The sequence below is a fragment of the Argopecten irradians genome, chromosome 2 (genome assembly GCF_041381155.1).
Source record: "Argopecten irradians isolate NY chromosome 2, Ai_NY, whole genome shotgun sequence".
In the NCBI taxonomy this organism is placed as follows: domain Eukaryota; kingdom Metazoa; phylum Mollusca; class Bivalvia; order Pectinida; family Pectinidae; genus Argopecten; species Argopecten irradians.
The window spans coordinates 5,054,658-5,081,860 of record NC_091135.1 but is presented as its reverse complement, the minus strand read 5'-3'; the positions used below and the strand labels follow the sequence as shown (position 1 = coordinate 5,081,860).

Here is a 27,203-nt window from a genome sequence, read left to right as displayed (position 1 = left end):
TCATAAGAAAATTAGTATTTACATAAAAATAAACGATTGCTTAGATGGATGTTGTTTTTCTAGATTTTATCATACAATTATTACTCGTTAAATGGTCTTTCATTTCATCCTTGTGACTAGCAATTACGATGAGATAGAGGAAATACAGATTTTTTTTATGAATTTTGCATCCTTATAGAATTTCTGAGAATTGGTTTCAGAGGAATAACTTTACATACGAACAAAACTTGAGATATGTTCTTTAACGCTTACAAAACCCAACCAAATATTAACCAATGAAACAGAAGTATATCCTTTGTCATAGCATCTTTTATTTCTGAGGTAACATCAATGTCGTCTTCAACAATGTAAATAAAACACACAAGATTTTTCATTAAAGTCATTCTCACACGCACACATGAATATAAGTCAATATTGTGTTTAACATGATGATACTGGTGATTGATGATATGGAACCACACTTCACTTCTTCATTTCGAATGTCATAAGGCAATCCATCGGTTGATTTGCTGGAACCAAACATCACTTCCTTTTCTCAAATTTCATAAGATAATCCACCGGTCGATTTGCTGGAACCACAAATCACTTCCTTTTCTCGAATTTTAAAAGACAATCCATCGGTCGATTTGCTGGAACCACACATCACTTCCTTTTCTCGAATTTCATTAAACAATCCACCGGTCGATTTGCTATCTTCCAGGTCTCAATTGGAACCTGGAATTAGAACACTCACTAATTAACATTAAAAAGATACAGTTTCATAAGTTGTCAAAACATGTTCTTGTCTAAGTCGGATTCTTGTGTATTCCGTCGTAAATGTATGATACTTTCCTTATAATTTCATAGTATTTATAATCTGTATAATCTGAAAACCTGGCTATTCCGGCCAAATACACTGGCCCCAGTAATAACTGGTTTAGACACGTTACACTGTATACATCTTTTAAATGATATCGTAACTGTAGGTTTTGGTATCGAACGATAGCAATCGATTGTCGCAAAGCTTCTCTTAACAGCCTAACAGACCAATTCAGATACTTTTGGTGGTGAAGAGGGAGTTCCAGAACTTTTTAATAACTGACCCCGACAATTCAAACATTTTAAATCTCCAGAATGTTATTGTCACATATTTCCACAAGCAATCATACAAAGAGTCATTTAGAGTTAATGTGAATATTTAACGTCTTATTTTGCCGCTTTTTATTGTGAAATCATATTCTGCTACGTTGTCATTACACTGATAATATATTTTTTTCTAAGGTAAAATATGTGTGCACTTAATCATCCAGGCGCTCAATATTAAATTTCAGGACACATGGAAATTGAATATACTTCAGTTAGATCGTTCACAGTTTTGTATTGAATTTATGATTATGTGAGACAGAGTCTTCATTAAAGAGACACAACTCCAAAGAAAACATATAAGACATTTGTAAATCCAATTCTCACCTTTGTATTTGGACTTTTGATTGGTCTGAAATTTTGTAGCACTCTAGCAATGGCCATTTTCATTGTCAGAACGGCAAATCGGAGCCCTATACAGTTCCGAGGTCCTGCTCCGAAGGGCATATACACAAATGGATCCATTTTAGCCTTGTTTTCAGCTGTGAACCTGCAAAAATAACATAATGCTTTAGATATTTTTTTAAAACTAAGCATTCATATCCATAAAGCGTTTATACTGTTGTTAGTTGGTTCATAAGACTTGGTTTGACGTCCTATATAACAGCTAGTTGAACTCTTAACCTTTTTATAATGCTATCTCCGAAGCATGTATTGTCGTTGATAAGTTTTGTAATGCTTAACGAAAAAATGATTTTGATGCTCCTTTTGTCTTGATTCACAGATTTTGTATTGCATAAGAGAAACACTTAGAAAAGGATCTAGGCTTTTTATAAAAAGTCAATTTAGACAGCATAACATATATACTTTACATATTTTATGAAGCCAAATCGAAATGGAAATACATATGATATACATACTTTACATATTTTATGAGGCCAAATCGAAACGGAAATACATATAATATACGAAACTTTACTTCAAATAAACACAAAGCAAATAATTAATCCGCTAGTTCTTTTTGTTTGCAAATCATGAAGAAATTTAAAACACACCTCTCGGGAATGAACTTCTCTGGTTCCGGCCAGTATTCGGGATCCATGTGTAACGCGATGACTGGGATATTGATAATCATACCCTTCGGGATTGCTATGTCCCCTATTGTTACGTCTCGAGCGGCTTCTCGGTCAATTCTACAAAGATATATATTTAGTTTTCTTCAATGTTAAAACTCTACACTAACTTTATTTCGCGACCACAATATGTTGCGATTTCAATTTCAACACAAATTCACGAAGAGTAACTTATCGAATGGCACATTACCATTTCAATAAAATTTCGCGAACATGAACTGTCGTGGATTGAAAAGACAAACATGAATGGTTATCCTTACTATCAATGTAAGTAATGTTTACATCAATTAGATAAATATTCGCACGCGAAACACAGTTGGTTTACAGCACATCTGAGGCACCAGGGACATATTGATTATATCATAACTACGGATGTATTACTGTTTTATCCAATGCCATACAGTCATGTGGTCTGGGCTGTAGTATAAGGTTAACTATCCAATTCAACTTTGTTACGTCACTGCGTACACAAAATTATTTTCTCGGTGAATTTTAACTTTATTTTTAGAAACTATTTTGGGGTTTACTATAAAGAATGCAAACAATTGGATTTGCGAGAAAAATATCTCGCAATTTTCATGTATGTAGAATTGATTTGCAGTAGCGAGTTTCTTCGAACAAGTTTCTCAAAATGGGGGAAGGGGGGTATCATAATAATAAAATATTGTAAAATAATTGTACAAATAATAGGCCAAAGACTGAATATACATAGAAATATTTGAAACTGATATAACTTTAATTGTGCAGTGAGATATAGCGATGATGAATGAAACAAACAAGAGCCAGTGTCGATCTTTTAGCAAATGCATGCAAGGAATATGGTACAAATCATCATACCACATAGAGAGAAATAATTTTAAGCTATTTTCTGAAGCGTTTCATACAAATATTATCTGAGCCTTCTCGACATAAAAAACAAATATTTGAGATTTAAAAACATGTCCATGACCGAATTAGCAAAAACAAACTCGTAACCTGTATTGCTTCAATTTTCCGAACCTGATCGTTAAAACTACAATGTAATTAATTATACAGGAACATACCTGGACGTGACAGGGAAGAGCCTCATCGTCTCGTTTATACACATCTCAAGGAAAGACAACTCCTGTACGTTGTCATAATCTGGAGAGGCATGTTGAAAGAAAAATGTTATATTCACATTTGGAGGAGAAAAGCAACTGTTTAGTTCGGCTGAAAATTTAAAGAGGTATATATTGTTTTTTTCTCTGACCAACAACCAGCATACGTCGAACTAATTGGATAGAAGATATAAACCAGTTTGGTAGCGTCACGTTAGACATCATCCCTTCGTAGGTGGGTTTTATTGTAATATTTGACTACATAGCCTTTATATATATTCTACTGATAACAAATGAAGATACCAAAACGCCCCTTTACTTCAAAATTATTTTCTTTTGCGACATGTTACACAGACTTATTGGGTATCGCCATTCTGGGCATTTTGACCTATCATTTCTATTGTGCATCAAGGTGCTTTAGAATAAGACCTATCATAGTGATATTTACCCCATCAAGTTTATCGTCAATCTCCTGTATGACCTTGTCACAGATTTCTGGGTGGATGAGGAGATGATACATTACAAACGTCATGGTGCTTGTGGTCGTGTCATAGCCAGCGATGAAGAACAACACGGCATTAGACGCGACCTCTCTTTCAGTAAGTACTGCAAAATCATTGGATTTTATCATGGTTGTATTTGGTAGTGAAAGAAAAAAACCCACAGAAGTTGAAAATCATATATGATAAACAATGGCACAACATATACCCTATAATTTAAGTTACGCACATTCTTTAAATTATGTAAAGTTTACATGCAAAACCTGAATTCATTAAAGGTTCACTACCTTTCCGAAACAAAAATTAAAAGTTTCTTAAACACAATATGTACATAAGATAATATCGATGACATAAGATGAAGTTGTAACACCAAGTTTCCCTGCGTATTCTAAGTTAACATTTCCCTGTTTTGCCGTCTGGCGTTTAGCGCAGTGATAGTCAACTGACGTACGGTAATTAGGACGACGACGGGAAACATAATACGACCCGCGTTATGAAAATTAACATTTGATTTATTCTAATTAAATTGTTCAGAAGGTGTGGTATTAATGGTCAGTTAATAACTTTTGGGACTCTACAAATGGATCAATCTCGATTTACATTCCCATATTAAAAATCAACAGTCGTTTCAGAAAGGTAGTAAGCCTTTAAATAGATAATTTCATATTTATTACCTTTATAAAGGGGTAGGACTTAAAGTGAATAGAACAGAAACCCAGTCTAAATGACTTCATTGGCCTTCCAAACGTCCTTACATATCAAAACGACGGTGGAGTTCTGCTTATGTTGTCCAGTTTTGACCATTGAAATCATTAGAAAGTCCCATGTGAATTTAGCACAGTTCTATAATAACTCTTTGTATATTATCTTACATAGTTTGCTCGATGATTTATTCTGTTGTTCAGCATCTGCAGCTTCTGCCATGATACTCATGAAATCGGTATAAACCTGAAATGATAAAGTTACGTCGTTTGATGCCTGAATTAACATTTTATAATGTTTGATGTATCGCGAAATATTGATAAGTTTATTCAAGAGACAGTCAAACATAAGATCGAAACCATTCAAATTAAAAAAGAAATCATATTTTAGAAAGATTAGTCAAGGCTGTTATACGAATGAAGTGTTTGATATGGAGGTGAAGTAATTCAAAATTTGATTGCATGCACTCTTTCAGTAGAAACAGACACAGAAGAATATCTACCCCTGGGTTAGCTCGCCGCTCCTTCAGAGAATCTTTAGTCGCTTTGAGGAAGAATGCAACGGCTTCTTTCGCGTAAGTTATTCCAAGTAGTCTCATCACACGGGTCAGAAATGGGAAAAACACTGCAAAGGTATATAATCCGTGGAAGGCAAAAATAACAAAGCAGTAAATTCCTTATGTTAATTTCAGGTTATGAGTGTACAATTGAAGGTTACTTAAACAAATACCATGTTCATCCTAAAATTTATTCAACACAAAACACTCGTGCGCCATATTTTTATATTTATTGTGTTTGTTTTTCTTTTTTGTAATTCTTATATTTTTCAAATTCACTTCCATTACATCTACACGTATGTGTCTTTTGTGTTTAGTGATTAAACACTCTAATCACAAAGGACACATATGATCATACCATCACTACCTTGATAACCAGATATTACCTACATGTATGAATGATACTTCACGCTGCTTATTTTTATTTCTCTTATCATAGTCGTATAAATATATTTGCTAGTATTTTCCCTTTTTCCAAATAATTTTAAATTTCGCTAATTTAACATCGGTTTTTTATTTAATAGGTTTTTATTTTACTTATTATTGGTGTATCTATTCATTAATTACTAATAATATATTGGGTTTTTGTTTAAAAACAAAAATAATTTTATTTTCCCAGCAGTTTTTGAAGAGCTGACAGGAATCGGAACCCCCTGGGGGTCAGCCTCACCATAACATATAGCCTCACGCAAGAGGGCACTCTTTCAACCTTTGCTCATGACTTTCTACTTACTTATATATCATTTTACATTTCACACAATACATATAAATACAATGGATTTTTTTAATTATTCGGAAATAATAAACTGATTATACTCACTAATAAATAATGTCACTATTGCTGCCCATTTAGAATTTTTTAATGCGAATAAATTCTTCAGGAAAGGGTCGTCCGGGTTTTTCTGTGTATCAACTTGAAGTCCGAAGCCAGTACTGGCTATAACATCCATAGTAAAGGCCGCCAGTACTCTGTGATATACATAGTTATATAATTTATAATAAAAAAAACTTTTGTGATAACATATTATGTAAATATTTGTTTGTGAACTTATAGTTCATAACGACAAAGATGTATTACCATTCATCTTATTATCTCATTTTAACTCTCTTTTTTTCCTTCTTTTTGAAAAAAAGGTTTATTTTGGGGGTTTTTTCCTCCTGCGTACGTCGCCGTTTTCACAAAACTTGAAGTCGCTTGACAGACATGAAGGTAAGTTATATGATATTTCTTGTCTTTTCAGATAAATATCTTCGCTTTATATTTCAAAATATAAATTTATGAAGTCATTGTATTATCATACATTTGTATATTAGGCGTTTAAGAATATGTTTATATCACAAAGTATGCACTAAAGTGATCATAATATTAAGATTTACTAGTTACAATGACAGTTTATAATTTGGTACAACAGTATATAACTACTAACTTGTACATATCTATGTCCTCGTTTGTGGCTACCTGACTGTCAATATTCTCCATCATCCTGTCAGCTGCAGAGGTGATAAGTGGTGTCATCTATAAATAGATAGGGCATGCTTTTTTTAATTTTATTTTTATGTGATTTTGTAAGAGAAACGTCACAATGTATGCATTAAGAAAAGCACATTTTATTTTGTTTAAACAGTAAAAGAAAAGTTAATATATTATGCTTTGTTTTATATAGTAAGAGAAACGTTAATATGGTATGCTAAGTTTTACACAATAAAAGAAACGTTTAGATATTATGCTAAGTTTTATGCAGTGAAAGAAACGTAAATATCTTTTGATAATATCCTATTTCCACTAGCTTAAGAAACTAGAACAGTTATTCATAATCAATCCACTAGGGATATGACTCTAAGAAGTTCCATAAAGTGACGTGGTGAAACGAAGGGAAGTAGCTCTAATAGATAAGAATTTAAGTTCTCTAATGCACATTTACCAGTTTTAATTTCTTGGTGCTGAAGGTTGGTGTCATTACATTTCTAACATTTCGCCAATGGTCGTCCCTAATCAATGTCAGCATATCAGAAACATCAACATCCATAGCATCCGCGAAGGTAGCCTGTGGAACAATACAAAAGTCAAGCGATGAAGTCGATATGTAATCATAAGGGAAAAAAATGAAAACGTTATATAACTTTTCTTTTAGAATCATGTAATTAATCATCAATTTCAATATCTCGGTTCACGAATTTGATCTGTAGCAGATAATGATAAAAACAAATAGGTATGAATTAGAAATTATATCTTTCTTCCCATGGATACTACAAAAGTATATCGAATTAAGAACGTAGTGCTTTGGGATGGTTAGCGTCTTTGTCTTATGACAAAATCCAACGCACCGATATAGGTGAAGTCCAGGTAGCGAATATTTCTTTAAGGATGTGTAGCATGTCAGCATTGCCGTTATAACATCATTATGAAGACATATGTGACCTTACAATTGATGAATTTCATATTACATAGTCATGAGTGTAAGATTCTATTTATCACATAACTTTTATTAGTAGAAATGTAAGTGAAACTTTTAATTTCGTCTCGGCACGGATGTGACGTTTCCATCTACGGGACAACCATTCGACGTCATATATAGATTATGACGTCAAATATATATGTAATTTCATAATAGTGTTATTACACAGGTGTCTTTCGATATTTATGACATGGCCGTATGACAAGGCTGGACGGGCCAGTTATGTGATAAGTTAGATGTAATATACATGCTAAAAGATACTTACTCGTCTGTTTGCGAAAGAATTAAACTGCTTCACCATGATCTCCTTCAACAGCTTAGGATCGCCGATATTTAGGATTGGGTAGCAGGTTTCGTAAGTCCTGTAATATCAGGTTATGCCAAAATAACGAAATGAATAAACTAAGTCGATTTTATTTTAATTTATAGCTTGAATTTTTATTGTATAATAAACATATCAGTCTGAAAGTTGTAAACGATTAACAGTATTCACAAATTATTTAACAATCGTGAGATTTTGCGGACAAATCTGGAGTAATTGGGTGAAAACATCGACCTCCGGTAAATACCTGATAATATCGCCATTCGGTTTTCATGCAATTAAGATGTGGCGGGCTAGTGAAAGCATGATAGGACATACTAAACACTAGGTAATCTTATTCAAACTAGTGTCCTTTTGATCATTAGTCAATTGTCACATGAAGCACCAGATCACCCTAACCGTAAAGTATTTATCTAACTCTCTATTTCTCTAAATACATATCACTTATGCAGGTTTGATTTATCAGTTTCAGTGACTAGATCGCATTATTATTTCAAAGTAAGTTATCCTATCAAAGTAAAATTTCTAAATGAAGCGACCCGAATTTTGGTCCTATTCTTGATGAAACTTTTGCTAAATGTCTTTTCATGATGAAAAGAAATTCAGTATGTTTGTCCTATTCTTACTGTAAATTAACTAAGTTAAAGGTATTCAGCAACATTTGCATAAAGAATAGGACCAAAATTCGGGTCGCAAATTCACTCTGCAATTTTACTTTGACAGGATAATTTACTTTGAAAAAAATCATGTATTCTATGTACTTACCCGAATACCTTGCCATACTCATCATAAAATACCTTATCAGCTTTCAGGCCCTGTTACAAAAAAAGATATACCCAGAATGATCTTAAAAAGTTTTGTCATAGCAACTCCGCTTCAGTTCAAATGAGAGAAAACGTACTCGTTATATTTGTTTGTCGACAAAATATAGAGTTCCAAAGAATATAACCTGTACAGTTTTACACGGGCTGGGCTAGTCAGAAAGCAATTATTTTGTCACGATTTAGACTATGTTTTACACGAATATAATATGGTATTTGTTACATTTCATATGGTAACATGAAACATCAACATGAGGTATAAAACTATATATAATTTTTTTTTCTAAATACATCGTATAACATGAACAGTATGTCTGCTTTTACCTCTTTGAATACTGTCTTCAAATTACCAAGGACTCGATGTGGTTTTGGACCATCGATCCCCATCTTCTTAAACGTGTTATGTTCCCATGACATATACCTACAAACAGGTGAAGTTATTAATAAATCAATGAAATTGTAGTTCATGATATCATAACATCAAAACACTTTAGAAATGTAACTGTAGCCCTAGGCTGGTCACCAGTCTCTAGAATATCAAACAAATCACTCTTTGGTTTGAATACTACTCGTCCGATTCTAGACTGAGTTTCCAACTAGGGGGAGATAATGTCGTGAACAACATTGCCGAGAAAGTTTCAGCAACAACTAGGGCCTGGTGGCCAGTCAACTGTTGATCTAAGGCTTCTATTCAGAATATCATTTCCTCTCTTCTATCTGATTGACTTCTTCCTAACTTCTACACGTTGACATCGCCTCCCTTTTGGCCTTGAGTGAACGTTCATCCATTCCCGTGAAAATGTCTCTGGGTTTTGTCGCCTCTGGCTACGGCACACAATAAACTTTAAATGTTTGAGTTTCAGTTCCTGGTCAATCTTCAATAATCAATAATTGAATGGGAAACTGTTGTACCCATTACCTGTATAATGTGACCGGGTAGGGTGTGTAGTTCGGTATCTTCAATGGCATGCTTCAGCTATATAGCACTATTAATAAGGCAAAGTCCCTACTAATGGAATGAGCCCAGCACGAAAGCATCACAAAACACACAGACATACGCACATGAATAGCTAACGTTATTGATAGAAATTGAAGTTCATATATACAATATGCATAAGAGTAATTAAAATATGTTTACATGTACCTCAACTCTAACCATTATCGAATATCATAACTTCTAAGCGAGACAGTTTAGGATAATTTGTTGATTTGTTAGCTGTTTGTATAAGAATGTTTATTTTCAAATTGTGAGAAACTAAACAATTTATATAAAAAGTATTTAGTATATGAACATACACGACGTAGGCTATGACCGTACCGACCAACAGTATCAGCCACTGTAGCCAGGTCGGGATAACCACCAATCCAAGCACCTCCATGGTTAGACGGTCAGACCTAAAACATATTATAATTTAAATTTCGACAAGTCGATCTAGCAATATATAACACATTAATATTACGACAGTTAGGTCAAATATAATATATATTTATATCTAAATTAGTTATTACTATTATACTCATGCATATGTGTATATAAAGGATTGAGAAACTACCCTAGTATCACAAAATGTAGTAAAACCTTAGGCTTGCTGAGGGTTTTTATAACATTGTGTGATCCCGAGGAATATCCTTATCATTTATATTTACATGTGAAAGAGAATTGTTCTTTCATACTTCGACTCTTTTTGTTATAATATCACAATGGAAATATCTTGCCAGTTTAAAACGTCTGTAGCATTAAGCTTTAAGAAAACCGCGATTGTAAATAAATTCACCACAACTGAAAATTGCAAAAAACTTTTAAATTATATGAATCCTGCTAATTGCTTCCTGTAATAAAACCAGCCTGTTTTCTGATAGTGAACGTCAAAATTAACGTTATATATGATGTTGTATCGCATGGATAGCCATGTACTACCGCCTCATACTACTAAAGAGTATTGTATAAGATTATAAGACTCTTTCATATGTGGATATGAAGGATAGGGATATTCTACCCGAGGGTCATAAAATGTAGTACAAACCCGAGGCTTGCCGAGGGTTTTGCAACATTTTGTGATCCCGAGGGTAGAATATCCCTATCCTTCATATCCACTTATGAAAGAGTATTTTTCTTTCATACCTCGACGTTTTATTGCAATTTTACAACTATAATATCCCGCCATTTTGAAATAAATTCGAAGAAATCCACGACTGGAAGTCAATTTTCCATACAAGAAAAATTACGTGATATTTTCAACACAAATTCCGTTGTTTGCATCTTTTATAGTAAAACCAGTCATATTTGTGAAAAAAATGTTAAAATTTTACCGAGGAAATAGAGATTTTGTTGACGCCGTGACGTCACGATGCTTAATTGCATGGGTAGCCATGCAATACAGCCTCAGGTGACATGAGTTATTGCCCTGGACCAGCCAGTATTACACGTGTAGGTATGAAAGAAAAACCAGTACTACACATGTAGATATGAGAGCAAATTAAATGCGTATATGACATCTTAAATTTCTCTTCTGTAAATAACCATACTGGGTGGCACATCACTAACAAGCAGTGCAAAGTACTTGCCCGAATAATAGTTGACGCGATATTCCGTCGACCACTGGTCAGTAAGTACCCTCCGGTCCGTTAAAGCAAGTGGTCAGTCTCAAGCTCCACACATGATACCCTAGGCCGGTTGGTTGGTTGTAATGGTATGTACACTGACCATGCACTGTATAGGAGGATAAGAGTGTGTCAATATGTGTGATAACATATATCGGTGATAATACATGTATAAAGAATGGGACCGGCACCCACCATAGACGTGTCTGTCCTACATGCTTCTATTAACATGTCATATGCTTTTATCGTTATATATAGTAACTACATTAATAAACCAATTGTTTATGTATGACTATTCATTCTAATATGCTCTGTCTGTACGTGTGTGGATTAGGTAACTTACAAACACACATACATCCCATTGTAGGTAGGATCCAATATGTTAAATTTATACACTCTGTGTAGATATATAACACGATTACATGTTATCTCTAAGCTTCACAGAGCAAACGATAATGACGTGTTTACTTGACCACACTTACTCACCTGTCGTATACATATGTACACTGGGTAGTGTTTGTGTATGAATGGTGTAACCCGTGTTATAGTGTGTGTGTGTGTATATATGTGTAGATGTGTAATATGTTTAGCATTAATGGTAAGCACGCCGTTTTCGGCGTTATAGGATAAATAAAGCTTAGGTACTTGAATCTTTATTTATTTAAGATGATTTAAGTAAATGAAGTAAGTTTACATATCAGTACTTGGTTAACACTACCGCAGGTCGCCATATTGTTTGACAATGCCAACCATCGCAGTATGTGACAAGATATTTGATTGGCTGACCGAAGGTCAGTTGGTTTTTTTATAGCGCGCAGAATACAAACTGAAAGACACTTGCATCTGGTTTGTACCTAAAAGATAGCTGATATTATCATGTGGAAGCAACACTTAATATATATCTTATCTGCTACAAAGTGAAGTTGATCCAGAACACAAACAAAACTGATTTTGTTTAAAAAAATCATTATTTGATTTAAATACAAAGCAAATATTTCGACTGTGAAAAGAATTACGTAAATATTGCAAAGTCTCTGAATTAAATAAAAAAAACTTTGCAACTTATTGTCTCATACACTTAATTGTGTATGTTCAATGAAAGTCTAGTGCTACTTTCCACACCTAAATGAAATGTCAATACATTGGTGGAGTTGGATAGAACAACTTAATCATTGAATTATGTCTTCGATTTGTTGACCCGCTTTTATTTCGGTCGGCAAAATATGCGTAGAATGTGGCAGGATAAAGTACAGCTTCTAATTGTCTCTAATAGGTACAATTTGTTGAAAATTTGTTTGTAAACTTTAATTATTTTAACATTGAAATGAAAAATAAAGTTTGGCTCGAAGAATAACTGTTTGTTTATTTCATAACTGTGTTTCTGTATTTTGCTGCTTCGTGCATTAGTTGTTGGCTGTGAGTATGTCATGATGTCTTTACCAAGCACCATGGCGCCCAGGATTCAATACAAATAACACATGAATAAGTATGCCACACACAACCAACCAGGTGAGTTTTCAACAGTAGTGTGATTTGGTCACACGCGATGTGTCTCAAGGTAGTCAAGCAGCATGTTGAATTAAAGTTATAAAAAACTTTTCTGAAAGGTAATAATAATATATCATATCTACTGTGAGAAAAGAGCAATGCTGGGACATTTGATTGTATCAACATAGGCGATCTAATATTCATTTGAATTTCAAATGATATGCCGTACAGTTGAAAACTTAAAAACGATGTATATTATATGTAAATTGTATGTATCTTTTGCTGTTCATTGATACCATTTTGCTTGTCTTGTATTGGTGGCTTCTGGTGCTCTGGTGGTCATCGGGCTTGAATTTCACATCGGAATTTAAAGAAATAAAAACAAGACAAAATGTATTAAATATCAAATTAGTTTATTGAATTCAATCTATCGTTTTATTACAATAATGACAACAACCTCACTCGCTTCTAATTTATCTAAAAAAAGGTTTGTCAAAAAGTTTGTTGTATAAAACATAAAATACCAAATAATATATCCTAGGTGACGTCTTCATCGCTTGTTCTTGGTTAGTAAGAAAACTCCGAATCGTACAGTATACAAGTTTACAAACATGTAATATAGCTGTCTGATAAGGAGAACTGAGTTCTGATGTCAATAAAACCGTACGAAAAATGATTGGTGATAAAAATTTATTGAAAAAAAATATTGAAAATAAATCCTTTACTGAAAAAATTGACAAAACAAAAAACAAACAAACATGGAATAAATACATATGTCCAAGGTCAAATGTAAATAGACATCATTTCGTTAAATAAACACAAAAGGATCAAACGAACTAGTCAATCGTTTAGAATCAATTATATAAATGTTAAAGAATGTATTCCGTCTTTGCATATTACAGAGTAAGCTCCCTTGCGGGTAGGTATCGATTTTTACGTCATTATTTTATGAGCTCAATTCACGCCGTTTTCTTCGAAAAGTATGACGTTACGCTCAAAAACACATGACGTCAAAATCAATAACTACCCGCAAGGGCAGGTAATTATGTATTATGCAAACACGGAATATACTTTTCATCGCAGCTGTAAAGTTTTGCTTTGATAAAGACACATAACATCAAGTACAGCGTTTGATTCTATAAATGGCCAAGTCATACAAACAAAAAACAAGATGTGTGTGCTACTGAAAAATTCAATACTATAATAAACTATCTAAGAAGTGGTACAATTTTTCAAATTTTCAAAATAAACAGTTAAATCGAAATTGTATGCGTGTCCATTGGATCACTGGCAAGTTTCATTACTTCCTCTTCTCGAATTTCATCACAAATCCACTTGGTCGGTTTCCCATCTTCATAATTTCAATCGGAACCTGAAATGACAGACTCCCATCCTATAATGTTTTATTTACTACGTTTTTGGTGAGTATTCATATCTAGTAAATCTATATAGGTTAGACGTTCCAACGCATATTATATTGATAATTTTCCAATGTCTCAGCGGCTCACTTTAGTAAGTAGATCTTAGTTAAAATTACATGTTGAAACATGAAATAAAAGTTTATCGACTGTATAATTTTTAATATCATGGTAGATGCACCCTAATGTATAATTGTAAAAGGACTACACATTATATTTAAAACTTAGCATTTGCACATTGCTCAAAATAGTCTAAATGATGAAAATATACAAAATAACAGATTTATTCGAATTTAACACTTTCATATCGATTAAGCATTTTATTAATTAATTTACTTTGATGTTTTAAGAGCAACAGTAAGAATGTATCCCAAACTAGATTATGTATAACCCCACCATACAACTAGTACCAACGGTCAAGGCAAAAACTGATTATTCTTCCGTTTTCTAATATCATAGCTTGGCGTAATGCTGGAATTTTTTTTAGTAAAAACACCACACACGAGTGCTGATATCGTGTGTGATTGAAACATTCACTGTATATAACCTATGTACCTCGTATACGTCATATAGACAACTAATTTCATATATATGCATTCGCCACTACATATAATTACCTTCATCGTACTAAGAAAACATAAATACGTTTCTGATGGGGACTATTTTGTCTTAGAAGTGCAATAGTTGTGTCCTTACGCGGGGTTTACTGCAAAGATAACAAATTCTCCCAAGTTGATACTTTTAACCAAGCTATTCTTAAACAAAGGAAAAAACCAATCGAGAAATTATCAACGGAAGTTGATTTAAAGAGACAATTCACTCAGGCTAATTCTTTTACATAAGCAAGAAGCAAAATATGGCATAAATGTGTTGTTCTACATTTCTTATGAAACATATAACATAAAATGTTGACAAATTCCACGTCATTGTTTAGTATTTTAATTGATATCGTTGAAATATCAAATCATTAATCAATACTATTAAGCAGGTACAATATGGACACTGTACCCATACCAGAGCCAAAGTCACGCACGTTTAACAAATAAACTACATAACCACTGAGAATGTGATAAAATGATTTTTAGGCAAGACAATTCACCTAATGAGGTAAACACACTACTCTCAGAGCGATTGGAGCAGTTCTAGACAAAGGTTGCATTACTCTACGAGCAAGGTACAGGGTTCGACATACAAGAAGTTTGACCATCTACACACATGTCACAACCATGGGCTTTTCAGGCATATCACATTAGAACTGGATTTTTCCCGATATATGTACAATTTTTAATGTTCTCTTAGACTGAATTGTCCCTTTATAAAAAATACCCACTTACGTAAATAAAAAATGCCTACCTTGGTATTAGGACTCCTGATTGGTCTGAATTTCTGTAACATCCGGGCAGTGGCTATTTTCATCTTAAGTAAGGCCAATCTCAAACCTACACAATTCCGCGGTCCCGCTCCAAAGGGCAGGAACACAAAAGGATCCATTTTGGCTTTGGCCTCAGCTGTGAACCTGCAAAAGGTAATTTATATAATACCATTTTTATGTGAAAAAAGACATTTTTCCTGACCTTTCATTGTTATTATCTATTGCATGGATAGTGATTTATAATCAATTATCTTAAAAGTGGATCCTAAATAGGCATTAAGATTTATACCTCTCTGGAATAAATTTCTCCGGTTCAGGCCAATATTGTGGGTCCCTCTGTATGGCGCCAATCAACATAATGAGAATCATACCCTTTGGTATTTTTACGTTATCTATAACGATGTCTCGGGAAGCCACTCGGTCAATTCTGCAACGTATAGCATGGTATGTAACAATTAACAAATGGAAGAGATGTCGTATATGAAAGAACATTAAACGGTATAAGTTATAAGAAAGTTTATGGAAGTGAAACAGCGAGTAAAAACGAAATAAGAATTTGAGGAAGGAAATGAAAGTATTCCACTTAAGACCTACTATGAATGATGCTGTCCGATCTCAACATACCAACGATGCTTCACTATGTATCTACATGTATAGACAGTGAAAATATCATGGATTTTGACTAGTGATTAACGTGTTTCTACCCTTCAATAGAATTGTACAAAAAGGGAGATTAATAGGAATAACATTTCCTACAATTCTTTAATTCATTCAAAACTAGTTATTATTCCATATACTATGTACATACATTTTCCCTCTGAACATGTGTCTAATGAATTTAAGAATCCACATGGTATTTTCATTTCATTTTACTGAACAAGTTCACAAATTGAATTTTACAGTTATTCTAAGAAATGAAATGACAATATTTAATCTTCTTGAAAACATCCACTTTACCTTGACGCGAGTGGATAAAGCCTCATTGTCTCGTTGATACACATCTCTAGGTAGGTCAGCTCGTGCACATTGTCATAATCGGGGGCGGACTGTTAGAAAACGAAAAATATGTTTACAAATGTATGTCTTGTTAATTTCGGAATCAAAGTTTGGCCCCGAGTTTCAAAAATAAACACGCTATCATGATTTTATATGAGCATATTACCGATATTAGGCCAAAAGAAAAAAAATGTCTGTTTAGGATTACATTAGCAAAAAATAGAAACGGTAGGTCAAGAAATTTTTCTTTTTACATATCTTTCAATCTAAAGTAATGGTCGGAACCGGAGTCTGAGATCTAAATCCCAACTTTTATTTTTTTGTAGAAAATGGGAAACAAAATTAGGGTCGGTCGGGTAACCCTAAACAGACATAATATGTTTTGCCTTATTGTTTGCAATCAAGATTTCGGCATGACGTAATAATAATAAATAATCTCGTTATTTAACTTTTTTTCTTTTAATCAATTTTCACAGTAAATCCCGAAAGGCTGCTTCTAAAAAAGTTACTTACCTTCTTAAAAACTGACAAAAGTATAACTTTTCATTAAACATTCTTTTTTATAATAGATGTTTTTATATTTTGTTTATCCTCGCGTCTACTTACCTCGCCAAGTTTGTCGTCAATTTCCTCTAAAACCTTGTCGCATACTTCTGGATAGATAACTAGATGATACATAAGAAAGGTCATTGTGCCGGAGGTAGTTTCAAATCCACCCAGGAAGAACATCACTGCTTGTGATGCTATTTCAGACTCTGTTAGCGCTGCAATAAAACTACACTATTGTAAACATGAATGACTAATAAAGTATTTCAATCGTTCTCTGTGAGAAAAAATACAATACATATCACTTTTCAATATACGTGGTTTCACTGAATAAAAGCGAAAACTACGGAGAAATTCATCCTAGTGTTCTCGGGACTTGCATATTTTCACCTATGAATATTGCAAAGAGTTGTTGGTTGGCAGGCTGAATATACTACCAGCCTTAGCTAGGGTCACTGAAGGACGGCTTTTCATGCATGTGGTGTGGTGTGTGTGTGTGTGCAGTGCGTGCGGCTTCCTTGAGACTGCAATATGTCCATCGTGTTGTGTGACTTTTAGTTACCTGTTTTGCCCTGGAATTGATGAATCTCTTGTGTTAGTGTACTATGTTCGTGTGTGACTCTTTGAATATAGCAGCGATAGTTGTGACTTTAACTTACCTGTTTTGCTTTTGGATTTCTCCATCTCTTCTGCGTTTCCAGCCTCTGCCATGATATTCATAAAATCTGCGTATACCTAAAACAATTATGAAGAATTGATATAAGTGTCAGCTGACAATGATAATAAGATGTAGACCTAAAGACACTATTTTTAAAATATCCTTTCAATACAGTGAATAACGACATTCTAAAAGACAAGTGTTGGAATGACCTCGAAATGCCATATCCTTGTACATGTATGTATACGCCAACGTTATTCAGAACCAGTAGAAAACTGAGAAGAGCTGCACAGCTGTAATTATGGAAATGATGGAGTGTAGCAATTTGTGTATTTATTATTTGCAGGTATCAAATTCCGTTTTTATTTTAGGCCACAAAAATATGTCTGTTTAGTGTTTTTCGACAGACCCTAATTTTTTACCACTTTTTTACGAAAAAGAAATTAGTCGCAATTTCGATTTTAGACTCCAATTCAAGCCATTTCTTTAGAGTAAAAGACACAAAAAAATACAGACATATTTTTTGCCTTATGAAACTATTTGAACGAAATGATTCTTTAGAGTAAAAGACTTTTTCGTTCTTTCAGCCAAAGAGTCATGCGCAATGTATTTTCTTATACTTGACAGGGTTGTCCCACGATTGCTAGAGAAAAGATAACTCTGTCTTTTACCGAGGTAGGGAAAAGACAGCTCACAGTGACGCTAGACAGTGACGTCATCAATACATGTGGCAACCTTTTTTATGTCGACGCTATGAAATTATCAAAGTAGGGAAGGAAAATAATCAAACATGTCTGTCAAGTCTTGGCGGCCAAGATCTTTTACCCGTGTTAAGATATTCCTTTTCACTTAACAGAACCATATTATATTTCTAGAATACATACCCCTGGATTCGCTCTTCTCTCTGCAAGAGCCTCTTTAGTTGCTTTGACGAAGAATTGTGAAGCCTTTTTTGTGGGCGATAATCCAAGAAGTCGGGGTAAACGGGACATGAATGGAAAGAACACTAAAAAGTACATACAAAATGTTACATGGGGACTAATGATAAAACCCGGAGTCATACTCACGGAAACAAACTAGTATAAGTACCGATATTGAGCCACACTTTCGTTGAGAATAATTAATACTTATTGTAACATTGAAAATAAGTCTGAAGTAATTAAGTGGGAAAATGTGACTGAAACATGTGATAAACGGAGAACCTCTGACAGTTATTGACTGCTGTATAATACACAACGTACGTTGCAATACACAGTGGGAAGTTATGTCCCGTAGTTCCGGAAACTGCCGATAGGATTAGCAAGGTATAGTGTTCCGGTAATCATTGAAAACCAGAGTGATTGTATGATGGCAGGCGTGTATTACACACGCCTCCATAAAAAGGGAAAAGACAAAATCATTTAGTTGCCTCTCGAGCATGCAAAGAGGACCGCATAGCGCTTCTATGGCATTAATTGAAGGGCAAAGACATTGTCGGACAGGCAATCCGTTTTGATAAAAGCAATGAAGACTGTGATAATTAAATGGCTGTCTTCATGATATTCAAATTCTACGAAAAGTTTGTTGTTGTAGATATGCGATAAAAAATCACTTCAAGGCGAGTTCATTTAATATACGATTTAGTAAAACTTAAAACTATCTATGACCTCAATTAATCTTTGAAAGAAATTTGTACTGAGGAATTAACTTGTAGCTTATCGGTTATAGACTTTTTCGTAAATTGACTTTAACATTTTTTAATTAGTTCAACGCCCTATTAACATACGATTCGATTTCTTGATCCTGAGGTACGTTTACCAAAGCTATATGACGGTAATATAATTTAAAGAGAAGACACAGTTAAAATATCAAGGTGTTATCAAAGCTTCTTAAGATCACCCAAAGGCGACATTCGAAAAATGTTAAAGAGTCATGACCCAATGTACGTGATAAAAAACGGCATAATGCTTTTGATTAATTTTAGAAATGCGATCGATTTACGTACTAGTGCACATCGCAATAACAATCAGCCACTTTGAGCTACGAAATACGAATGCATGTTTAAGAAAGGGGTCATCCGGATTTGTCTGTGTATCCACATTCAGTCCAAAACAGGTACTTGCGATTACGTCCAATGTAAATGCTGACGTCATTCTGCAATACAACAAAATTATCAGAGAGTAATACGGATATTGAAAAAATCCCAGAAATGGTTCCAACTACAATATATCGATAATTAAGAAAAGCATTATAAGAAACACTATTTCAATAGTGCAATAAAAAATAATGATAACAATGCTTTGTGGAAGGAAAGTCATAGTTTTATATAATGTGTAAACTTACAAAATATTAAATTTTTTTTAGAACAAATACTTACTTATGCAGATCAATATCCTCGTCCGCATCGATCTTAATTTCGATGTTTTTCATTAGTTTATCAGCCGCACCGTTGATCAATGGTGTCATCTGTTGATGAAAATATATCAGATTTAACAATATCTATGTTTATTTTGTATTTTAGGTAATTTTCGAAAACCAGTGGTTTGCCTTAATATCATATGGCAAAGACTTCATGCTCATTCCATACACTTGGTTTGGTTTTTATTAGTTAAACATCAACGTGGGATTCGACCTCGCAACCCAAAAGTAGAGGGCTTGTGATAATATGTCGCGACATTTCCATCTCTCGGCCACCGACCTGCTCCCACATACTTCATAGTGTATACCAACTCAACAGAGGTGAGTATTGCACAAGTATTCTATCACAAACCTCCACATCCGTGTAGAATTTAGTATTATGTAGGCATTCTACCACAAACCTAAACATCCGCGTAGAGGTTAATATTGTGCAGGCATTCTACCACAAACCTACACATCCGTGTAGATGTTAATATTGTGCAGGCATTCTACCACAAACCTACCCATCCGTGTAGATGTTAATATTGTGCAGGCATTCTACCACAAACCTACACATCCGTGTAGGGGTTAGTATTGTGTAGGCATTCTACCACAAACCTACACATCCGTGTAGGGGTTAGTATTGTGTAGGCATTCTGCCACAAACCTACACATCCGTGTAGATGTTAGTATTGTGCAGGCATTCTACCACAAACCTACACATCCGTGTAGGGGTTAGTATTGTGTAGGCATTCTACCACAAACCTACACATCCGTGTAGATGTTAGTATTGTGCAGGCATTCTACCACAAACCTACACATCCGTGTAGGGGTTAGTATTGTGTAGGCATTCTACCACAAACCTACACATCCGTGTAGGGGTTAGTATTGTGTAGGCATTCTACCACAAACCTACCCATCCGTGTAGAGGTTAGTATTGTGTAGGCATTCTACCACAAACCTACACATCCGTGTAGGGGTTAGTATTGTGTAGGCATTCTATCACAACCCATCTACCTCTTGGCCTCTGTGTAGGGGTGATAGCTGTGCTAGATATGTTACCATTAGTCCCTCAAGCTCTAAGCCACCTTGTAGGGATATTATTGTAAAAGACATTCTACGAGGCCAGTGAATGATAAAATAGATGCTAGACATTCAGATTCAACTTTAAGTCACAAGAGTGAGGCCGCCGTACGGCAAAGAACAAAAAGGGTATGTAAAATTAAAGATAAACTAACATAAAACATATATCAAAGCATTTCAGATGTCTTAGCAGCAGTTCTTAAGTTAGAGGATGATTTCTTTCTGTTAAATTATTGTCGTCAATGATCATTTGGACAATAATTGATGTTTAATTATATATGTCTAATACACACAAAAATACCTATAAAATAGCGTGTTTTGCTTTTGTTGTCTGCACATTCAGTACCTTTTTATGCAGGGCACAGTGCCATTTGTTTTTGGGATGCAGTTGATTAATTATTATAGTATAATTCCAAAGTAGAATACTTTCATTTAACTTCAACCTTTTCGATGACGGAGATTCCATCTTTGCATATTACAGAGTTAGCTCCGTTGCGGGTAGGTATCGATTGAAAAGCCATTATTTTAACGCATTGATGTCGTTTTCTCCAAAATGTATGACCTTGCGCTCTCAAACAAATGACGTCACAATCAATACCTACCCACAAGGGCAGATAACTCTGCAATATGCAAATACAGAATAGTGTAATTTAAGTAAGTTACTTTAGTTAATAGAGAAAAATACTAATTCACATATTCATGTTTTAATAGATAAAAATTGCAATTCGTTGGCGGTGTAGCCCTTTCAAATGTTCTATAACATATTTACCAGTCGTAACTTCTTGCCACTAAAGGTGGGTGTTATTATGTTTCGCACGTTCCTCCATTGGTCGTCGTGCAGGCGTGAGAGCATTTTTGACATTTCTTCATCAATCGCATCATTGAATGTAGACTGCGGATAAAAATGTAGTAATTAGTATAAAATTTATAAACACTATTCTTAATGTTATCTGAGAAGAGGAAATGGTTATCATGATAATGCTGAATGCGAAAGTTAGTGCAGTTAATTTTGCATACAAAAATCTTTTTATTCTAATATTGTCCTACAAATAAATTCAACAATATATAAATATCTATCCCTGAAAATGCGTTCAATAGGATTATTCCTCTATATTTGGATACATATGACACCATCCCTTCATTTTCACATGTGTTGATCAATAACTGTATTGTTATTTTAAAATACTGTGAACAATATCTGACAGTGTTCTCTGTACTGAATTGATACAGTATATCAATAACTAGGCCTAGTTTGGATTTTTCAAATATGGCGGTACCCATATGAATGATACCCTATGAATTCGAAAACTTAATATTTTCTACTCTTACATAACAAAGATAAAAGCAATACATAAACAGTTTCAAAGTACATTGTACGTAATAAATTCAATTACAACTAATCTTATGTCTTGTTTTCAACACAAATCACATTTCGATGACAAATCGATGCCACCATGATTCAAGAATTACGCTCTAAGAAACGAACGACTTATACCGGTTCGGTTCGACTGACCTAGCGCGTTCCATTGCATATACAACAGATTCGTACCGGTAAAACTGGTACGAACCTGCAAATGGAACGCACGGATAATGTCTTCGTCTTAAACATAATTATGCTTTTAGACCGAGCAGCCAAGAATCATACATGTTAAAAGTAACGAAACGATGGAAATATAGTGAACATGTTCATACTCACCCGTCTATTAACAAAGTTGTTGAACTCCTTAACCATGATTGTTTTCAATAACTTTGGGTCGCTAATACATAATACAGGAGATCGAGTTTCATATATGCTGTAATACATAAACATGCGCAGGTATTAATAATGAATCCCTCTAATAAATGAAACATCGGAAAATATTTTTGTATCTTTTTGTATTTTTAATGTTTTTATCCGTACCTTAACTGTCGTACCTGATTCAAAATCGATCGATATAAAATCTATTGCCTTCTGTGAATTATATCTTTCATGTTTATGTCTATTTGAAGAAAAAAATATCCATATACTAACATTTCCTTTGATAGTTTTCTCCAGTGCTGATTTTGTTACTTCTTCTTGTGAAATGTGATACAATCCTAATAGAATCAAGGGGTTTCACCTTCTAAGTTTCGTTTGTGATGCAATGAACCACATTTATTGCTATTGCTAATTTGAAGTGACGTAAATTGAACATAACTTAGACAGAATAAAATGCTACAAAAATGTTTGTAATCTATCTCTTCAACTGTCTTCCTCATGTAATACCAGAAACGGCAAGATCTCGATTTTTTTTTACTTACCCAAACATTTTACCATACTTCTCGTAAAATGACTGATCGGCCTTTACCATTCCCTACAAAGCATAAAGTAAACAAAGCAAGTAAAACAAGCGCATATGTCTTATTCCATTCCGATTAAAAGTTATTTTCTCATGCACAATTCATTTGACAAAATAATGATATGTATTTTATTTAGAGTGGTCGTCTCACTTCTTTCTGATCATCTGGAACCTTTCCTATCAATTAAATTATTTGTTTTAACAAGCAAAAATTAAAGCTAATTGGCAGTTTTGTCAAAATGTATTATATTTACATCATTCTGCAGTTAGGTGAAATAAGTACATATGGTCAGACCAAGAAGCCGAGTTGTGGTCTTTCATTTCACATTTTTTTGTATTTGCAGGTAAGTTTACATCTAAACATCCATTTAAGAATAAAAAAAACAATAAATGTTTAGTGCATAAATTCGATGTTGTAACTAATGTTTATAAGGCACCATACATGTTTTTCTGTCCATTTGAATAATTTTTGCAGCGTAATTAATTAAACCTGATGGTTTTCAATACATCTAAAGAAAATTTAACATGTCAAAATGGACGCCCTGTTATGGCACATATAGCTTTAATATGACCATATCTATTAATTGCAAATCATGAAATCATCACTAAAGATATATCAATCATTACCTCTTTAAAATGTGCCCTTAGATTTCCTAAAATTGGATGTGGCTTTGGACCATCAATCCCCATTTTCTTAAACGTAGTATGATGCCAAGACATGTAGCTGGAAAGAAAGCAAATAAAATACGATGGCTATCAGTTTTTTTCTAGGCCTTCATCTCAAGAGATCACCCTAGTGCGATCAAGTTACTATTTCATGTTATTTTCAAATATTTATAACCACACAGACACTCTCTTTTTATTTTTAGGATCGGTTTTACGATCAAAATTACCCGCCTTGTGTTGTGCTGCAGAAAGTGAGTATGGCCTGAACATTTGGTTCTTTCAAATATTGATAATATCACTATACGTCCATCACGTTCAGCATTTAACCTTTTAGTTGACCGTTTACTTATGTGGCCAAATTTGCGTTTTGCCGTGCTCACATAATCAATTCTATTACAATTAGACTTTCTGTAGTTCCTACTCGAGCAATAAGCATCTGACACGTATGCAAGTCATACATGGCATATATTTTTACATTTGAAATAATGTGCCTTTCAGAAAAAGTACATAATACACAATACCAAAATATGTATTGAATAATAAGCCAGTATACAATAGTACAAAGACGTTTCAGCCGAGTTAGTCAACATTCAACATTATCAGATATGAATTTGATTTCCAATCTATCAATCAAAAACCATAACCTGCTTCACATTTGCATATTTAACTACTAATTTAAAGTTGGGGTTACATGGACAACGTGTAAGGAGAAGACAAACATTAAGAATGTGTGTGAAGCACCAATAACAGGAGAAACCATCTGTAGGAAAAGTTCGAGAAATAAGTAAGGCACGGCAGACATTTTTAATCAACGAAAAGGAAGAAGAGTCTGTCAGATCATCTTCTGTGTGCTTGATAACAATACATATGAGGTCAAAATGAATATATCTTTCTCACATAGAGTTAAGTAGAATTGCTGTGAATAAGAATGAAATAAGTAAAGTAGGTAGTACGTACATGACATAGGATATGACCGTACCGACCAACAGTATTAGCCACTGTAGCCAGGTCGGGATATCCACCAATCCCAGCACGTCCATGGCTATATCGGTTACCTCAGGCAATCTACAATGGATAAAAATACATAGATCTCACCGAAACAGAAATGTCGATGGTTTTATTTAAGAGCGAAGCTCTATCATTTCACCTAAAACAATCCGCTATTCTGCATGTAAGCCTCTTGTTGGACAACTTCGGAATTTTCTTCGATGGTTTGATATTATTTAAAGGTTCTGTAAATGCTATACTGCAGTGGCAATGTCTGGTACAAATGTCATACATTATTGATCCCCATTAAGTTCATTAGGTATAAAATATCTTTATGTTATTTAGGTACAAACAAAGATATGTTTGCTCTTTAGGTATCCACAAAGATATTTATGTTATTTACTTGTGTAAGAATTACGGTCAGTATCCTGATGTGATTCAAGTCTCCACTTTTAATATCACTGTTATTATTACCTTCTTCAACGACGGTGTGACAAAGACCGATTTATCAGCTAAACGAAAATATTGTGGTAAGCTGTGATGCATAAAGCATGCAAATGTTCTTACAGATAGCTCAATAAATAAACGTTACAGTCTAACAATGCTTCACATTCTAATACATGCAGGTATATTGTTTGATAAAAAATTGTTTATATGTATCAGAATACATATTTGACACACTTTACCTTTGTAAGATAGATATTGCATGGTGTCATCAAAATGTTTGCTCGCTACCTTCATATTAATATATAGGAAGATGCGGTTTGTTTTGGATTTATATATTACAGAGTTACCTGTCCTTGCTTGTAGGTAGTATTATAGTTACGTCACGTGTTATGGGCAGGGCGTCTTTTTTATAGAAACGTTGAATTACCTATCGATACCTACCCGCAAGAACAGATTGAGCTCTGTAAGACGCATAGACTTAAAATGAAAATAAAGATATCTAACAATGAGATGATACTTACTTCAGTGACGAACGATTCACAACTTGTAAATGAACCTCTATACCGGTAAGAAATTCGTTTAAATATAGAACATTATCAGTAAAAGCGTCCCAGATACCCCGATTGGCTAATCCTTACCAGAGCAGTTATTTAGACATATATCGTAATAGTAGTGTGGTCAGCCGATTTATTATTGGATACTTTGCTGCTTATCAAAGTTTTCTCGTGTTGTCGTAGGCTTTCGTTTCTAATTTACATTTATCGCCATGTATGAAATACTGGATGCAGTATCATACAAATGTGCACTGACAATGTATACACCCCTTAACGAGCTATCTGGACGATATTTATTTGATGGTCAGCAAGAATACCTGTGTAATTAGAGTGACGTCAACATTACGTCACCAGAGTGACCTCATCAGTGACCCGATAGACAGTATTATCAGTTATTTTTAGTTAAGTGGTGAACTAAATATATGTATAGCTGTATACTCTAGTGATCTAATCGAGGATTCACTCTGTATACTTATAATATGTACAGAGTGACTGGTCGAAGTCTGATAACAGCTATGTTCAGCCGGAGAGTGAGTGCCTTCATGGTGATATGAAAGCAATGTCAAGGTCACTATAGACACTTCATGTACATCAGGACACTGCGAGATCGCCGTATTTAGTTGAAAATGAAAGTAAACAATTTTGAATTAAAGCACTGTTCCACGAGCAATCAAATATTCTCAGTTTCGTAAGTAGGACTAAATATACTTGTATACATGTTTGTGCTGTGGCCGAGACTCACAACAGTATAATAGCTATAACGGACTGGATTGAGCAAAGGTAACCGTGTAGCTCAATTGAACGCAGGTCTGGTTTATATGACTCCTCCATCCTCTCCTTATGGCAATGACTTCTCCCACTATTCACTAATTTGTCACCGGTTTAAGCCGTGGGAGATTTCTCTGTAAACCCCTAGGGTATGACAGATTGCGCGCCCTAACCTTTTGAACCCCCGAAGACAATTACGTGACGTCATGGCTTCATGCGGTGTGACCGTGGCGTGCATTGTTGATGACATCATAAATATTTTGTTGTCACACCCTCTAGGTAGGGAAAGATTCT

The 27,203-nt window shown here is 34.2% G+C and overlaps 1 protein-coding gene across 1 annotated transcript; it reads right to left on the bottom strand.

Moving 5' to 3' along the window:
• Positions 1 to 291: 291 nt before the first annotated feature.
• On the bottom strand, positions 292 to 26,252 carry LOC138313729 (uncharacterized). Its single transcript, XM_069254055.1, has 29 exons — positions 26,109 to 26,252; positions 25,111 to 25,218; positions 24,115 to 24,211; positions 23,450 to 23,502; positions 22,866 to 22,962; positions 21,939 to 22,061; positions 20,067 to 20,155; positions 19,695 to 19,843; positions 18,595 to 18,716; positions 17,712 to 17,787; positions 17,113 to 17,270; positions 16,468 to 16,556; positions 15,800 to 15,937; positions 15,473 to 15,654; positions 11,197 to 11,230; positions 9,928 to 10,026; positions 8,956 to 9,052; positions 8,576 to 8,625; positions 7,754 to 7,850; positions 6,955 to 7,077; positions 6,460 to 6,548; positions 5,853 to 6,001; positions 4,979 to 5,100; positions 4,647 to 4,722; positions 3,723 to 3,880; positions 3,239 to 3,327; positions 2,118 to 2,255; positions 1,450 to 1,612; positions 292 to 714 (listed from the first exon to the last, which is right to left on the bottom strand). Exons 2-29 carry the CDS (start codon positions 25,191 to 25,193, stop codon positions 643 to 645), a joined length of 3,012 nt encoding a protein of 1,003 aa, XP_069110156.1. The 5' UTR covers positions 25,194 to 25,218; positions 26,109 to 26,252; the 3' UTR covers positions 292 to 642.
• Positions 26,253 to 27,203: the final 951 nt, after the last annotated feature.

Coding starts and splice junctions, on each gene's coding strand:
- LOC138313729 (XM_069254055.1), bottom strand. CDS start 25,193: ATGGACGTGCTGGGATTGGTGGATATCCCGACCTGGCTACAGTGGCTA. Junction 22,062..22,865: donor ACAACTTTGTTAATAGACGG/GTGAGTATGAAC, acceptor TTTTATCCGCAG/TCTACATTCAATGATGCGAT. Junction 8,626..8,955: donor TGAAGACAGTATTCAAAGAG/GTAAAAGCAGAC, acceptor TTTTTGTAACAG/GGCCTGAAAGCTGATAAGGT.